This window comes from Cupressus sempervirens, chromosome 4 (assembly GCF_028749045.1).
Source record: "Cupressus sempervirens isolate cs-2001-9-10 chromosome 4, ASM2874904v1, whole genome shotgun sequence".
Taxonomy (NCBI): Eukaryota; Viridiplantae; Streptophyta; class Pinopsida; order Cupressales; family Cupressaceae; genus Cupressus; species Cupressus sempervirens.
This window is the reverse complement of record NC_143121.1, coordinates 761,414,241-761,432,899: the sequence shown is the minus strand read 5'-3', so window position 1 is coordinate 761,432,899 and position 18,659 is coordinate 761,414,241. Positions and strand designations below refer to the sequence as shown.

The 18,659-nt window shown below is 35.8% G+C and overlaps 1 protein-coding gene across 1 annotated transcript in view; it reads left to right on the top strand.

Annotated features, from left to right (window-relative positions):
• The first annotated feature begins 3,513 nt into the window (after positions 1-3,513).
• SAC3A (SAC3/GANP/Nin1/mts3/eIF-3 p25 family) overlaps positions 3,514-18,659 on the top strand; it is a 72,059-nt gene continuing 56,913 nt past the window's right edge. Inside the window, exons 1-3 of the mRNA XM_089826786.1 lie at positions 3,514-4,135; positions 5,336-6,241; positions 7,596-8,075. Of these exons, the coding sequence (XP_089682912.1) occupies positions 4,070-4,135; positions 5,336-6,241; positions 7,596-8,075 (1,452 nt within the window). The 5' untranslated portion in view covers positions 3,514-4,069. The remainder of the gene's footprint in view (positions 4,136-5,335; positions 6,242-7,595; positions 8,076-18,659) is intronic.

Here is an 18,659-nt window from a genome sequence, read left to right as displayed (position 1 = left end):
TCTTATCTAAAATATGCAGACAGTTTGTTTCTATGATAGAATCTCCTAAAAACACCAAAAAGTTATCTTCTTTCATATTTCCCATAAAGATTGGCCATTACAGATGCTCAAATTTCAAGCAAGTTGTATTAACAAGAACAACATTATCACACCTATGCCTCAAACCCTATTCTCTCAGAGAAGATTTTGATTACATGGGTTTTGCCAGAGATAATTTCAAACATGCAATTTCACTGGTCCATGTTCCACATCTGGAAGATTATTGGGCTAATTGCTCAGATGAATTTGAAGTTAGAAAAAGGTTGTGGTTAAGGCTGACAGTAAGCCAGATTAATATGTTTGAAGTTAACCTCAGCACCAAAGGAGTAAAAGAAGATGAAAATGAAGAAGTGATTGACCCATTTTATGTTAGTCAGGTTGAATGTATGCCAATTCCTGAAATTGATTGGAGTAGAAGGGAAGAAGATGATTTGCTTTCTTGTACTTCAAAAGTTTTGAAAAGAACTAAAAATTGGTTAAAATCAAAGACTGTTAAATCAGGTACCCCTAGTGCCCCAAAGAAGTACTCAAGTGCCAAACATAAAAAGACAAACCCAAAGCCAAAGGTCATCACTAACCCCAGTATTAATGATCATGTTGTAGGTTCACCTGAAGTAACTTCACAACCACTTCAACTTCAAGTTCCTAAAGAGGTGTTGAAGGTCAAAAGGGTAACTCGTTCAAGTACTAGGAAAGCAACGCTCGGTAAAGGAAAAGATAGAGTGACTATTGATCTAGATCCTATGGAAGCAAAGGCAAATTCAGATCAACTCCTTAGTTCTCTAATGGAAGATAGTGTATCAGATCCTCAAAAGTTGCCTAAGAGCATTGATACTCAATTGGGTACCCTTACTCTAACTAATGTTTCTCCCATGACTGGCAAAAATCTTGTCATGCCTAAGTGGCTGGAGACTTCCATTGAAAAGAAAAGAAGTACGGTGCCCCTATCTATGCCTATTGATGATTTGGTTAGCAGATGTCTAGGAAAATCTTTGAAGACCAAAAAGGTCAGAGTTGAATCTAGAATAAAGTTCGATAAAAGTTAAAGGCATTGGTCAATCGAGATTGCCAAGCCACTAGAAGGTAGCCTACATGAAGATCTCACTCCTCAAGATTATCAAGTGTCAAGGATAAACCTTGGGAAGGGAAGCCATGTAGTGGATATGAAGATCTCTGAGGCTTCAAACAAAAAGATTGCAGACAGAGTCTGGAAAGATGCTCAAGATAAACAAGATATGAAGGAAGCAATAAGGAGCATGGCACAATACATCAATGCTATCCTGCACCCGAAACCTAAGCCTTTGAGTGAGACGCCTACAATTGTGGATGTAATGTCTTCTGTTAATCAACAATTCCTTGATAATTTGCAAAAATGTAAAGTTGTTGTGAAGACTTTTGAAGAGTGATTATAGTATGTACTGAATGAAACCATGAAACATATAATTTTTTTGGACAAAGCTTCAAAAGAAACCACTACCATCATAAAAAAATTGGAATCAAACAATGAAGGCTACGAAAAAGAAAAGAACAATTGGGTAAAAGTAGTGCTCTGGATAGAAGAGATTAAGGGATTCGGGTTGCAAAGGTTCCAAGCTTAATGCCCTGTAGCTAGACTTGATGACAAGACTCTGTATGTGATTAAAGATTGTATTGAATGGTAGAACGAGGCACTGGTTCAAGGGGTGACTGAGATCAAAGAGATTCTGGATGGTCTCAAACTTGTGGATGAGATAATTCAAGGGGATCTAAAGTGGTTCAACAAGCACTGGGCGGGTAAGGAAAATGACTGCGTAGCCTAGGTGGAGGAAACAATAATTGAAGTATAGAAGAAGTTTTAAGAAATTCAGGAGAGAAAAACACCATCTAGTTAGGATTTTTCAAACGTCGCTCATACTGAGGCCATGTTGATAATAAACTAGTAGCATTTGGAAATGCACGAAGAGAAAGTAACAGAGCTGAAGAGGGAAAAAGAAGTCTAGAAGTAGAGAATTGTCAACATTGTTTTACCCCATTAGTCAGTTATTTTTGCATTTACCGCTGCTTATGAGACATGGAAGGTCGCAAGAATTGAAACTAGTGTAGACAGTTCCTCCTGATATGGCACGTGATCATTGGACAGTTGCATTTTGTTTTCTCTTGTTTATTTCCTTTATGCATTTCAGTTAACACAGTTGTGTTAACTAAAAGACAATTTACTCTTGGCGGGGTAATTTTGGATAGTTATCCAGCCCTATGCCGTATAAATATGTAATAGCTATTATCTAATAGGGTTGATCTCTCCGTAGACACTAAGATAAAAATACTTTTGTTTTAAAGTTCTGCATTTTGAATTTTGAAGACAGTCTTTTCTGAACTATCCACAAACTTAAATAAAATTCTATAGTTTTATGTGCTAAAGCTTTCTGAAGAAGATACTATTATCTGCTTTATAGTAATTTGCATTCTTGAGAATGTTAGTTATGTGTGAAAGTTATGTTTGCTATGTATTTTGGAATTATTTGATTTGAAGTTTGAAGGTTGTCGGAGGTGAAATTCATACTATTCATCTGCTTATCCATTTTTAATATTCAATCACATGGATATATTGATTGTTAAAATTAAGTGGTTTTTCAGTATTCACATTCATCTTATATTCATGAGATAACTTAAGCTTTTTAGTATTTTTAGTAAAATGCTCATTGGAAAGATTTTCCCTCAATAGAGGACTTAATGATTATCTTTTCATAAAAGGTTAGCTGCACTAAAGCAAATTTCAAGCAGAGAATTCCTTATCTGAAATTATGAATTCAATCTGTTAGTTTACAAACATTTTCCTATTCAAAAGTGTTAAAATCATTGGGAAAAACTGTTTACTAACAACCTGTACGATAAATAAGCTATTTGAATTATAAAAATCTTTACAATTATATGAACCTTTTATATTTCAATCAAGATGATGATCCTTTTTCTTAATGATTTGCTTGCATAAACTTTTGAGTTTACCCAGAAGAAAAACTTTCATAAATATAATTGCTCTTAAAAAGTTAAATAATCTCCTACTTCCTATCACGTATTCATTGCTCTTTACCCCTGCATAAGTTTGGGACATGCTAATCTCTCACAAAAATGCACCAAAGATCAAAGTCAAACTATTTTTTTTTCGGATTCACGAAAACATAGTGATTTTTTTTCAATTTTTTTGTTGTTTTCGGCTACAAACTATGCAGATCATAAAGATCAAATGCTGAATTTAAAAAAAAAAATCCATTATATTTTGATCTTTTGAAAATTGGTCAACTATACATTTTTGTAAGAGGATAGCCGTGTCCCATAAGTTCTCCCTAGGTGCCTTTCTCACTTCAAAAAAACAAAAGAAACCAAAACCGGAACAGTTTTTTTAACCACATAATTTTAATTATTACCCAAATTTCCCAAGAAATATTTTTTTCGATTTGGCGGATTGCTCAGAAAGTCAAAGTCTTCGATATCATACATACGATGCTGAAGAAAAGACGATTAACTGAGTAAACAAATCTTCGATATAAATACAATATGATGGTAAAATAATTAAAACCCTCAGGAAGGGTAGCACAATAAATTTCTGTCATGTGCCAATCTATCTGTTTTTATTCCGACAGGAAAAAATGCCATAGCTTGGATAAATTTCCTTTCGTTTCATGTTGCCTCGTCGCAAGGACGGCTGAGCTTTTGGCAAAATCCCGGCCCGTACAAGAGATTTCCTTTGGCAAATGAAAGATAAATAAACTAAATTTAACCTTCAACTGTATATTAGTAGAGATTTCAGTTGCATTTAAATCGTATTGCTGATTGGGTGGATCCAAAGGCGTTGCCATTCGATCACTCTTCGTCTGTTTAATTTCAATCTTTTCTCTCTGCCTTGATCAAATTCAACCGGCAATTTGTGGAAAAATATCAGGGCCCTCTTTCGAATATTCCGACAGATTTCAAATTAAGCGGAGGGTTTTAATATCCGTGTCTGCATTGCTGTGTATAGATTATTTGTTTGTTTTAGTTGCAGGATGCACTGAAAATGGCAACCGCCTCAGTGGCCGCTTTTGGAGCAACAGACGATAGACAAAATGTTCGGGGTTTTGAGGTATGTAAACTAAACTTGGATTCCCTTCATTGTGTTTTGTTGTACGAGAAATTAGTCGAATGCAAACCAATCTATTTTTCGCCATGAGGTCACTGAAGAATTTTTTTTCCTACCAACAACTTTTATTCTAACCTAGTGCTTACGAAGCGTTTCAATTTTCTATATCGAATACAAATCTCTAAACAATACGATTACGCGAGTTTTTCTCCCCATCTGCTAGCGCAATGCCAACGTCAAATCAATAAACACGTGGAAAATCCCTATAAGATACTTAGGTTTACGCAATTAGGTCAGTTTAATTTGACAGAATATATTCTCGAGTATTCTCATCTCGAGTATTAATGTGATTCAAGGTCAGGGCTTCTTTTATCCTGCTACAGTGTGAGAAATCTACTTCTCACCTGCTGTAGAGCCACAACCTGGATATTTCAAGATTACTGACTTTGTAGGACTCTTTTGTTGTGTTTTTATGAGGTAACACGAAGGGTAAAACCATGAGAATTATTTGGTGTTTATCCTCAAGATGTTAGGGTTATTGTTTAGAGCTTCAAGCTGTTAGGGTTTTCTTTTTTTGTATGCTTCACAACACATTTGTGAAGATGTATGTTAGAGGAGCTTAAGTCCATAGTCTGGACTTAATTATTTGAGATCAGAACAACTGCACAATTTGCTATAATCAAGAAGAAAGAGATTTTTAAATCTTCTGCTTGTTCACTTCATTGAAATAAGAATCAGCCGTCCTTAATTCTGATAATCTGTTGTCTTTCAAGTCTCTTAAAAGTACCGATCAGATGTATACAAAAATGCTGAGGCTGGACTTTCTAGGGCAGAAGTATCATATTGGTCTCTTCTTAATTATAGTGTTTACCACATATATAATATGGTGAATGTTATCTTTGGTTTGATGATTTAGAAAATTGGTACCTTTTGTGCTAATTGGTGTTTATTTATGCTTCATGTGAACCTTTTTCTGTCTTGCACAATAACATATTTGTAGAAATCAGTATCATTGATTTTTTGTTTTGTTCGAGAAGATTTCAGTTTGTAACAATGGCAACATATGGGTACAATAGAACTATACTGAATTTTGTGTTAAAATAACAATTTCAGATTGTGTTGCTAATTCCATGTGATGTGTGATGCCAACTGTGATGGCTTGTTATTGATTTTTCATGACAAAATATTTCACCGAATTTGCAGCAAGGAGGGCAAGCTGTTCAGTCGAGCCAAGGACAAGGATCTGGTGACACACTTTTGCCTCCTGCACCTCTTTTACATCCACCCATACCTTCAGGGCATGCCACAATGCCATGGAATTCATCACATCAGATGGATAGCAACTCTGGGGTAGACGGTTCTAACAATCAGAATACAAGTTACTATCATCAGCAACAACCTTATCAGCAAAATGCAATGCCAGGTGTGCAAGACAATCAAGCAGTTGCTAGTTCTTCTTCACCATCTGCCTCATCAAGCATACCATTAGAAAATGGATATGGTGGTGGTTATAGTGGATACACATCATCATACCCAAGTGCCTACAATCACTATCCATATGGGAACCCAACTTATCCGGGTTACAATTATGGCTATCAGCAGCAAGGTAACCATCCTTACTCTCAGAATGTGGGAGCCTATCAAAATTCTGGTCCTTCATATCAGCCTAATAACTCGTTTCACAATGCAAGCTCATATACAGAGCCACCATATTATCAGAGCAACCCGACTTATTACAATGCTGATGTTTATCAGAACTCTGAAGGGTACCAGAGCACAGGATTTAGCAGCCATACAAATTCATGGGGTGATAATGGTTATGGAAATTATGGGGGCTATCCAAATTATCCAGGTTTGACATCATCTGATCAGACTCAAGTGGATTACCAACAATGGGAAGAGTATTATAGACATTCAGGATCTGATGTCAGTTGTGCCCCTGGAACGGAATCCACTGTTAGTGGTAGCAAGAGTGCTACACCTTCTTTGGATTGTGCAATTCCAGGATTAAGCAATAGTTCTGCCGCAATAACCCAACCACCTCCACCTGGCACGCAACAATCTTGGCAATCCAATATCAAAACATACTATGAGACTCCATTGTTACAGGTATGATGGTAATCTTTCTAATAGTTTTTCTTATTTCTTTTTGCACTATACATTCACGGGGCAGAAGCTTCATTGTTTTACCACTGGGGTTTGACATTAGCGGTGGATCCTCTAAGTTGTAAGCATGGTCTGTAATCAATATCTGAGGATACAATACATTCACAATCCGAGGGTCTGGGTCTTTATTTGAATTGATAATTTTAATTTTTTTAAGTGTGAGATTATGATGCATGCCGTTGTTAGTTGCGTTAACATTTGCTTTGAATGTAGATAACATGCTATTGTTGCCTATGTTTAAACTGAAAGTTAGTCCCGATGTCTGTGGCAGTAGAGTCAATGTCTTTGTCAAGTTTGTAATGTTTTGTCTATAAGTACTATTTGATCATAATAAAAAAATGAAAGCATTCTTTTCTCCCAGTGAAGTGTGACTGCCTATATTTTTTAGAGTCTATTTGCATCAAGTTTCTAAATAAAATGTCACATTTAACCTGATTGAAATAAAGAATATACAGTATCTCATAATCATGATCTTTTTATTCAACTGAGAGCTACAACGTCTAATGAATGCTCAAGGTCCGATTTTTTGTTTTTGCTTTCATGATGTGAAGAGCAGTTAGTTGTCCTTTTTAATTGAAGTAGTTGCATGCAATGAATCTGGGCAACAGTACACACACACCCTTTGCCTTTGGTATATTGCAACATTCTTTTATTATACTGTTTAAAAGATCACTGTGTTTTTCTAGAGTCATATAAATCAATAGTTATTTTGTTGAGTCTATTGCTAGATGTCGTGACCAATTTTTTTGAGTATTGTCTTGTCAAACTCTTTCTATCTCATTACAGTCAGGTGATGTTCTTCAATGATATTACTACATGATTAAGGCCATCCCACACATTTGCTATGGTAAACATTTGATTGTAGCATGTGTTGTTGGATGGAGGTAAAACCTTCTGTTATTAGGATAATTGTGAATTGGCATTTCAGGAACATAAAGATATATTTTTGATCTATAAGATCTTTGCAGGAAGATATTTTGTTGTATCTTTTTGGGATGAACTGTGTGGAAGCTAATCTGTGCCTTGTGTGCAATGTTTTGAAGGTGGAGCTAGCTCAGTCCAAATGTCAGATAGAAGGATGATTAGCTTCTGCACAATTCATTTAGAAAAGATTTGATTTAGAAAAATTCTGAGATGTAGTTACGTGTCAATTTATGATGTATATGTATGCATTTTTTGAGGCGTTGTTGTTTCTTATAGTGTCACTGATATCTCAAATATTTTGCACCTATCAGTTTTACATGCCACTATAACACTGGTGTCATCATCTTGTCATTTTTTTAATTTCGATGTACAGAATGTAAGCTCAGTTGGAGCATTGGAACATGGCTATGGTGTTAAGGATTCAACCACAATCAGCAGCTACCAAAGTGAACAATATAATCAGCCAGTAGCTCCTCATTTTCAACAGGTGCCACATAAACCCTATTTTCAACAGCCTTTACAATTGCAAATCCCCCAGTATCATCAGGTGCAAGAAAAGGAGCAGACATTGGCATCTCAAGGGCAAAAGGCACAAACCCTAACAACTTATCAGGCTTCTCCGAATTTGACATCCTCAGTACAACCGATTTCAAGTTCTCAAAGAAAGATTGGCAAGCTTCAAATTCCAACAAATCCAAAAATAGCACCAAACACAGCCTTTGGATTGAAAGACGTGGCTAAGAAGAATACACAAGGAGCATCTCCAAACCCCAAACCAGCATACACTAGTGTCAATGTAAAATCTATAAATCAGAAGGCCTCATCAAATGATGTGGCTGATGCTATGCTAAAGGTATATAAGTTCTTGTCAGAATAGTAATTTTTATTTGCTAAACTAAATAATGCTTTGCCTTTGGTTTACCTATTGTGATGCAAACATAGTGATCCCAGATTGAAATAGACATGAATAAGGCTCAGATTAATGGATCCCAGATAGCTTGTAATTTTTCATTCTTAACAATTGGGTTTATGGCTGTGGGCAATGTTTTATGGTTTTGGTTTGAGATTTCATGGTATTCAAATGGGTGCCAGAAAATTTGTTTTAGATGTGCATCTAGTGTTTAAAGTTTGCAGATTTACATTTTTTTGTCCTTACATTTCTGGATCTCAATTGTACAGGTCATTTGATTCAAAAAAATAAATTACTAGCTAGAACTTTTTGTACGAATTGCCTCCACTTGCTGTTGGGATCTTCTATTGTCCATGCTCTAGAATTTTTTGAAGTGAAAGAGAACTATTTATATCCTTCTTCCTCATCTTTGGGTGGGAATGTTTTTTTTTGAAGAACAATTGTATCTAAAGTTACATTGTCATCACTCCCTTCAGTGACAGTTGCATGTTGGCTATGAAAGATATCACGAGGCCAAGTTTATTATCCAAATAAATTCATAGTGAATAAAGAGCGATTAAAAAGTTGATAAAGTAAAAATTTTTAGTTTAATTTAAATAATACAATATTGATAATTTCAATTTAAAAGCTTGAGTGATGCAACAAAGCAGAAGATTCCGACCTCAAAAATGTACGTAGTGCAATATATACAATTGATTTTTCAATAGAGCAATAAATTTGGATATTCAATAAAAACGCAACACCACTTTTTCAATTATGCCTGTTTATCTATGTTTTTTTCAGTTTGGATCCTTGATTGGGTTCACAAATTAGGTTAATGATCTAGGAAATTTCTTTTTGATGTTGGGTTCAATTTGGGTTCTTTTGTATCAAAAAACTACCTTATGGGATATGTCCTTAAGGCATCTTGTACCTGTACTGGGTATGGGTTCGCTGGAGGGTAGGCTTGGGTATGCACCTTGACTTTCTCAGGCATGCCCAAAGGAGTTTAGCTCCAAAAAGTAACAAGGAAAAATATCTAATAACTTTTTTTACCATCCAAAAACCCTAAGATGCCCCTAAAAGCATCATTTTGCACAATACAAAGATCATTTTATTCTCTTCACTCTCTCTTTTCTTATTTCTTACCCCTTCTATCATTGTGTATTTCTCACATCTAATACCTTGTCTAGCTCATCATTGCTGCCCATCAAATGTATTAGTTTTTCACTCCCCAAATCCCACTTATTAGTGGGTCCTCTTGTGATATGAGAAATTTGATTACAATGAGGGGTTCTAGTAGTTGAGACCAGAATCAAGAGTTTAGATGACTAAAATCATTAACAAATGTCAATTGATAAAGACAAATATTAAAAATTTAACTATCAGTTGGCATTTAATATTTATCTTTATTACTACCATTTTGGCATTTGGCATTGATCAATTATTTACTATTATATTAATAAATGTATTTATTATTACAATTATCTATATTTCTTCAAATTTATTGTACCACACATGTACCTAGGTATAAAAAATAATTTTTGTACCCATGTACCTAGTTCTTGCACCCGTGCTTGTGCACATACGCGTACTTGTACTGGCAATTTGCCAAAAAATTATAATAAAATAAATATTAAAATCATAAATATAGAACTATGTTACCTTTAAAATAAAAATAACTACATTACACACATTTAATAAAAATATTAAATATATAATGAAGTTTTGAGAAGGGAGCACATAAGATAAGGAGAGAGGTCATGAGTTTAGGCCCTAGGGCATAGAAAGTGTGTGGAGAGGTGCAGCTGAGAGTCAAGGAACAAGGTTGAGGGCCAAGAGGATAGAAGGCCATGTAAAGACCACTAGAGAACACAATAGGGTAGAAAGAAAAATGCCCATGTGACAGCAGAAAGTGCCAAGGGGAAGGGGCAGCAGTGCCTGAGGGCTGTTGTTAAGCTTGGGGAAAGTGAGAGGTCACACAATTGCTGTCAGCAACAAGAGCATGTGTGGAGGCTTGGAGAGCAGAATTGTGCATGACTGAACTAAGCAGGCCACAGAAAAAGAAACATGAAAATCATGTGCAGAGTACAAGAAGTGGCAGACACAGTCCGTATTGTGTTGAGAACCAAGAGTAAGAGAGAAAGAGAAGGGGAAGCACAAGTCCCTGTATGTCTGTATGTAAATGAATGTGAAAAGCCGAGCTATGTAATAAAAGTGTTATTTTGTTTCAAATGTTGTCATGTGTCAAATCTGTGTGTGTGTGCATGAATAAAATATTAAAAATGTTTAACTTGTTGAGTTCAGCTGCAAGTTATTTTGCAGCAGACAAAGGCTCATTACATGGCTTTTACTGTGTGTGTTGCTGCAGTTTGTGGCTATGAGTTATTGTAGGTTGGCCTGTAATATAAGGGAAAAACTTTTGCTAGTGCTTTCTGTGTGTGGTTTCTGGGCTGTGTGTCATCAGTGTGGTATCAGAGTGTCTGTTCAAGTGGTGTGTTGCCATTATTATGTTGGTAGCTTGATTTTGGTTTTGGCAGTTGACTGATTTCTTCCCAACTTTGCTACATTTGGGTTTGGCTGTACAAACAAAAATTAATAGAGATATGGTTGATTATTGCTAACAGAGAATTCAATTTTAAATATTAAAGATAAGTAAAAAAAATTGCATTTCCCAATAACAACTAGAAATGGAGTTTTCCATGATGAATGAGATGTAGGAATTGTAGTTTTGCTTTTGTTGATTAGGTTTCTTTATTTTTTGCTGTGCATTTTGTTGGGGATCTATCCGGGTTGAAACCAGGCCATATCTGGAGTGCGATTTCTATCATTCCTGGGATGGATCTTCTTGCTTTCAACAGTATCTGCTGCAAACTCGAGCCACATCTGGACTGGGGCTAATTACCAATCTGGGTACAACTTGAGTCCATCGAGAATCCAGTAATACAGCTAAACTGTAATCTGGTATGTTGTGAGCCCTCATACATTTCTTTTGTGACATAATCTTTCGATTAAAGAGCATATGGCTTGTCATCTATGGATGAGAAAAAGTTTTCAAGCTCGTTCGAAAAGCTTTCATCATCGCTGGACTCCTTCTGTTCTAGCCCAATAGTGTGGATAGATTGAGAAATGACTCGTCTCACACATCCCCAAGGATAGGTTTTTCTTTCAGGCCCTCTGACTATAGTAGGAGTTCTACCACCATGATTTGTTCCTTGTAAGGATGAGCAACCTTGCAATCTTTGACTCCTATTACGAATAAGGGAAGTTCTTCAAATAAGACTACCGAGTCTTCCTCCTTTTGTTGTATTTCTATCTGTGGGGGTTCTTGAGTGGGTAATCCTTCATTAGTGTTCCTCTGCAACGTCTCCTCATATGAAAACTTCTGGCCGGAGAACTCCTGTCCTGGGAGGGGTTGTACACAACTTGGGGTGACATGTTTAAGAGGAAGGAATGCTTGGCTTTCTAGTCCTTACACTAATTATATAAGCTTCATTAGTTGCTCCTTCACGACCACTGGCTTTACAAGGTATTCTTTAAAATTCCTTTGTTGTTGGGCTTGCCTTGATTGTCCTTAAAGATAAGTCTGATAAGCCCTTTTCTCTTCTTGTGCCCTTTGTTGTATTTGGATGTATTTAATTCATCCTTTCGTTTTCTAAAGTCCATCAACATGTCTTGGAGCTGATTAATGTCTTTATGGGACATTGAGACTAGTGAAATAGGGGGAAGGGGAATGGTTTTGGACATGGTGGCCTCTTGGTGTAACAAAAAACATTCTGGTCATAACTGAATTGTGATTGCGATTGATAGTATGAAGGTTGAGCAGATGTTCCTTCATAACATGGAGGAAACTAATGCGCACCTCTATGGGATGGGTCCATGGTTAGAGCTCCACAAGATCAATAATGATTGTGAGCATACGATATTGGGGTTGTTAAGAACTCGCAAAGCTCGCACTCGAAGTTACTATGGTGTTTGTTAAAAATGCTATTCAAAGTTGATGGTGCTGAGAATAACAACCAAAATCTCAACAAGCTATAGCCGACTTGTTGACCAGCGGGTTTATGTTGATTGTAGTGAAGCATCTCACCGAGTGTGCCCGAAAATGATTGTTGACACCTAAAATTGCTCCTAGGTGAATGACCCAATAGGAGGTTCAACAAATGTGGAGTTGCGCGTTTCTGTTGAAGGACCTTTGAGATTTTAGAAGCTGACTCTTCGCGTTGTGGCTTGAATAAGGGAAGGAAGTGTTACTTAAGATAGAAGAGGCAAAACACCAAGCTTTTGGATTCTTTAAAGTGCATAAGGTATCTCATAAAATGAAATATCAATTACGTCAATCAGATTTCCATAATCCATATTGATCTTTTGTTTGTTTTTTGGATTCGATTGTGGAACAATTTTTAGCATTAATGTTTCGGATCATATTGCATGGTCCATCATCAAGATGTAGGAGAGCAAAGGAATTGTAAATACTGGATTGCAAACATATAGACGACTAAAGGAGGGATGGAGAGAGAAGGTAAATACGAAGACCAAAGTAGACAATGTTAGCATGAATGCCTTATGGAGATTGCTAGTATGCTTTGGGAGATAATTTAGTGCTTATGTGTTGCATTCATGACTTGGTTTGTCATTGATGTCAACATATGAACTCTCTGGACAGTTTGTGTAGGGTTGCAGAGATAGTTTTGTTCGACGAGGTTTAGGGTTGTAGAAGTACATTCAATGATGTAAGCATTTTGTTCTTGGATGTTTATAGGTGCTATGTCTATGTTTGTAGAAAGAGTTATGGAGTTTTGCGAGAGTTATGTCTATGTTTATAGATGCTTGTTGGACTTGCAAAGTACGTGGTCATTTTTCATCTAATTGTCCTAAAAGAGAAAAGAAACCAAGACCTAGGAAGCCTTATAAGACAAAGTTTACAGAAGATTTCTTCTATGTTGATGAGGATGATATATTTCTAAAGTCCATCAACATGTCTTGGAGCTGACTAATGTCTTTATGGGACATTGAGACTAGTGAAATAGGGGGGAAGGGGAATGGTTTTGGACATGGTGGCCTCTTGGTGTAACAAAAAACATTCTGGTCATAACTGAATTGTGATTGCGATTGATAGTATGAAGGTTGAGCAGATGTTCCTTCATAACATGGAGGAAACTAATGCGCACCTCTATGGGATGGGTCCATGGTTAGAGCTCCACAAGATCAATAATGATTGTGAGCATACGATATTGGGGTTGTTAAGAACTCGCAAAGCTCGCACTCGAAGTTACTATGGTGTTTGTTAAAAATGCTATTCAAAGTTGATGGTGCTGAGAATAACAACCAAAATCTCAACAAGCTATAGCCGACTTGTTGACCAACGGGTTTATGTTGATTGTAGTGAAGCATCTCACCGAGTGTGCCCGAAAATGATTGTTGACACCTAAAATTGCTCCTAGGTGAATGACCCAATAGGAGGTTCAACAAATGTGGGAGTTGCGTGTTTCTGTTGAAGGACCTCTGAGATTTTAGAAGCTGACTCTTCGCGTTGTGGTGTGAATAAGGGAAGGAAGTGTTACTTAAGATAGAAGAGGCAAAACACCAAGCTTTTGGATTCTTTAAAGTGCATAAGGTATCTCATAAAATGAAATATCAATTACGTCAATTAGATTTCCACAATCCATATTGATCTTTTGTTTGTTTTTTGGATTCGATTGTGGAACAATTTTTAGCATTAATGTTTCGGATCATATTGCACGGTCCATCATCAAGATGCAGGAGAGCAAAGGAATTGTAAATACTGGATTGCAAACATATAGACGACTAAAGGAGGGATGGAGAGAGAAGGTAGATACAAAGACCAAAGTAGACAATGTTAGCATGAATGCCTTATGGAGATTGCTAGTATGCTATGGGAGATAATTTAGTGCTTATGTGTTCCATTCATGACTTGGTTTGTCATTGATGTCAACATATGAACTCTCTGGACAGTTTGTGTAGGGTTGCAGAGATAGTTTTGTTCGGCGAGGTTTAGGGTTACAGAAGTACATTCAATGATGTAAGCATTTTGTTCTTGGATGTTTATAGGTGCTATGTCTATGTTTGTAGAAAGAGTTATGGAGTTTTGCGAGAGTTATGTCTATGTTTATAGATGCTTGTTGGACTTGCAAAGTATGTGGTCATTTTTCATCTAATTGTCCTGAAAGAGAAAAGAAGCCAAGACCTAGGAAGCCTTATAAGACAAAGTTTACAGAAGATTTCTTCTATGTTGATGAGGATGATATATTCAATTTTAAGGTGATAAATTTATTAGAGAGTGGTGATGTGGATGATGAACTTGGATTTGTTGCTATTAAAGAAGAAAGTCCTGAGAAAGAAGAGGTAATAGAAAGTAAGCCTTAGTATCACATGTTGAAAACAAAAAATTAGATTAGATTATATGTAGTGGATGCTCTCATCAGATGACAAAAGATATGAATAAGTTTGTTGAGTTTAATAGTTATGATGGAGGAGTAGTTCGAGTTTGAAATAATGCACCTTGTCAGATCAATGGAAAAGGATCTGTTACACGTGATGGGAAAATTAACATTAAGGATGCTTATTTTGTTCATGGTTTGAAACATAATCTTTTGAGTGTTGGACAATTTGTGGATAAGGGATATCTGTTGCAATTCACAGAGAAGACTTGTATTATCAAGGATAAAGATGGTAAGTTGATTGGTACAGTTACAAGGAAAAGAGGTAACATTTTTTAATTGAATCTTACTAAGATGACATGTTTGGTTGCAAAAGTTGATGATGGTTGGTTATGGCATAAGAGATTTTGTCACATTAACTTTGATAACATTTTGAAGATAAGTACTACACATGTAGTTAGAGATTTGCCTAAGATTGTTAAACCTTCTAACATGGTTTGTAAGGAATGTGTGATGACAAAGTAGAAGAAGAGTTCATTTCCAAGCAATATGTTTACTGGTACAAGGAAGTTGGAGATTGTGCCCACAGATTTGAGTGGTCCTACAAGAACAAGAACATTCTATGTTGAAAGGTGAGTGGTAAGAAACAAATTGAGGTTAGTACGCAAAGGTTATTCACAACAAGAAGGAATTGACTTTGAGGAAACTTTTGCCCTTGTTGCTAGATTTGAAGTAGTAAGAATGTTTTTGGCATATGCAGCTTACAAGAATTTTAAGGTTTATTAGGTGGATGTTAAGTTTGTTTTTCTTAATGGTGAGCTTGAGGAAGAAGTTTACATTCAACAACCTGATGGATTTCTTTTGACAGAAGACAAAGACATGGTTTGCAGATTGAAGAAAGCATTGTCTGGATTGAAGTAAGCACCTAGATCTTGGTATGCAAGATTGGATAAACATTTACAAAATTTGGGTTTTAAGAAAGGTAATGTGGACCATAATATGTATTTGAGAAAGAATGACAATAATTTACCGATCATTGCTGTATTTGTTGATGACATTATTTTTGGAGGAATTGATGAAGGTAGTAAGAAATTTTCAGAAGAAATGAAGAATGAATTTGGGATGAATATGATTGGTGAGATGAAGTATTTCTTGGGATTACAAATAACTCAGAATGAGGATGACACTTTCATATCACATACAAAATATCATAAGGACTTGTCAACAAATTTTAGTTTTTCATATCACAGACAAAATATCCTAAGGACTTGTTTTGACAAAGTTTGGTTTGGAGAATTGTAAACCAGTTGGAACACCTATGGTTATAGGATGCAAATTATCAAGTAAGGATGAATCTTCTAGTGCAAAACAAACAAGATACTGATCTATGATAGGAGGATTGCAGTATTTGACTCATAAAAGACCAGATATAGCTAATGTAGTTGGAATTTTTGCAAGATTCCAAATAGATCCTAAGAGACACTTGGCAGTATTAAAGATGATATTTAGATATTTGAAAGGTACATCTGATTATGGCTTATGGTATGACACATCACATGACTTTACCTTATGTGCATATGCAGATGCATATTGGGTAGGTAATGTCAATGACATGAAAAGTACAAGTGGTGGAGCATCCATTTTGGGAGTAAGATTGGTTTCATGGTTAAGTAAGAAACAAAATTGTATATCACAGTCTACAACAAAAGCAGAGTATGTAGCAGCAACAAACAATTGTAATCAGATTATTTGGATGAAGTAGATTCTACAAGACATTAGTATTCAATTTTCAGAACCTATTATCATTCACTGTGATAACAGAAGCACGATTAATATGTCAAAGAATCCAATGTTACATTTGAAGACTAAGCACATTGCAATAAAGCATCATTTCTTGAGAGAGAAGGTAGTAGAGAAAGAAATCAGAGTGGAGTATGTTAGCACAAAAGCGTAGATAGTAGACATATTCACAAATCCTTTGGCTAAGGACACCTTTGAGTATTTGAGAGGTATGCTTGGTGTTATGCCCCAACCTTCTTCAAAGTAATTGATGCAGGATTGCATCAGTTGAGTATATTCGAAGCTTATTCTTACATTTGGATTGTGTGTTGGTGATGCTTCCTTGGGGAAATAATCACTTTTGGACAGAGATATTAAGAACTCTTGAGCATTGTTTAATAGTGTCATTTGACACACAATGAGCTTTTTCAAATTCTATTGGAGATGATTAACTTCGAGAATTGGCATAATGGCATCTTTGTCATTGATGTCCATGGGGGAGAGTAATACATGAAAAGCACCTTTTTACATTTAGAATTGATGTTATGGGAGATGTGTACATTCATGGGGGAGTAGCATGGATGGGGGAGAGTATCTTTGTTGCAAATATTGTTGGTTGAGTTAAGCAGATGAGGAAGAAATATATTTTGGTATTTTTGGTACTTACTATGTTTTTCATCATATGTTGCCATCAATGCCAAAGGGGGAGATTGTTGACATGAATGCCTTATGGAGATTGCTAGTATGCTTTGGGAGATGATTGAGTGCTTATGTGTTGCATTCATGACTTGGTTTGTCATTGATGTCAACATATCAGCTTTTTGGACAGTTCAGGTAGAGTTGCAGAGACAATTTTGTTCGGCGAGGTTCGTGGTTACAAAAGTACATTCAGCAAGGTTAGTTGTATGTTCTTGGATGTTTATATATTCTATGTCTATGTTTGCGGAAAGAGTTATGGAATTTTGTGAGCGTTATATAAGTTTTGTTGAGGATTGGTTGCTGGTCAGTGTACAGGAAATTGTATGTTGTCCGTGTTGTATCTTCTTGATGGAGTTAAAGATTGTTCAATAGGCATTTTGGTCAAAGACATGTTCGTAATGCTCTGTTCGAGAAGAAGGAATTTGGTTTTTATTTTGTGAAGACTTGTTAAGGACAATGTGTTGGTTATTCCTTGTAGGTCGACTGTATTATATTATTGATATAATTTGTATTGTAGTGCGTGGACCTTAAATGTAATATTTTATGATGGTCCTATATTATTCATTGTACATTTGGGAAGCCTCAAGGACAACTCAATTAGTTATTAGGACTTGGTATAAAAGAAAGATGCTTGCTTGGTTGTAAATCATGATATGGGGTCATATGTATTGTAATGTGATTGAATGCGAGGTTGGATGTGAATTTTGCTAAGGTCAGAGCAAAGATTGATGGTGGTGATGTCGTAGAACTTCAAAGGAACTGTATTGGCAAGATAAGCTGTTGTTTTAGTCAATTCATTTTTTTCGATAGGTTATCCTGAATTGTTTAGTGAGAATTGTTTTGGAGCAATTTGGACAGTAGGTTCAGTTGACTTCTTATTAGCTCCTAATAGGGTTGGAATCTTCTGATAGAGATTCAAAGTCTCCTAATAGGGACTTATATGTACCAATTGTATTTATTTGACTCCTAACAGTTTCACATCCTTTCACAACGAACTTTATATTAGTACATCATCTTGTGGGCATCATTCTCACCGGGGTTTTCCCTTTGATCAAGGGTTTCCCTAGTTAACATATCTTGTGTCACTTTGCATGTTCATCATCTTGTGGTTGTTATATCTTTTGATTACATGTTTCAGTTTTGTTCAAGCTGATAAAGATTATTTAAAGTGCTTAAATGATTCACCCTCCCACTAGTTATATTGGTGAACTTTACTTTCTAACAGACAAGACCATCAATATTAAAAATAAATAAATAACATAAAAACCTCAAGATCTAACTTGTTTATGTTAGATCTTGGGGCTTGTTTATGTTATTTTTTTAGTAAATTTTTTTTGCGGTCTTGTCTACCTTGGTTTTTGTGTCTACCTTCTCTCTCTATCCCTCCTCATTTAGTCATTTATTTGTCTGCAGTCTGTATTGACGATTCCTTTGCTCTCCTGCATCTTGATGATGGATCATGTAGTATGATCCGAAACATTGATGCTAAAAATTGTTACACAATCAATCCTAGAAACAAAAAAGTATAATGAAATATCAAGGCAACCCTTTAAATGAAAGTGGAAACAATCATAGATCGACAAACCACTATTTGGGCATTAGACATAAAACAAAAGCATATAATGATAAGTGATAACCATACACAAAGAAGCTTAAAGCATAATCTGCC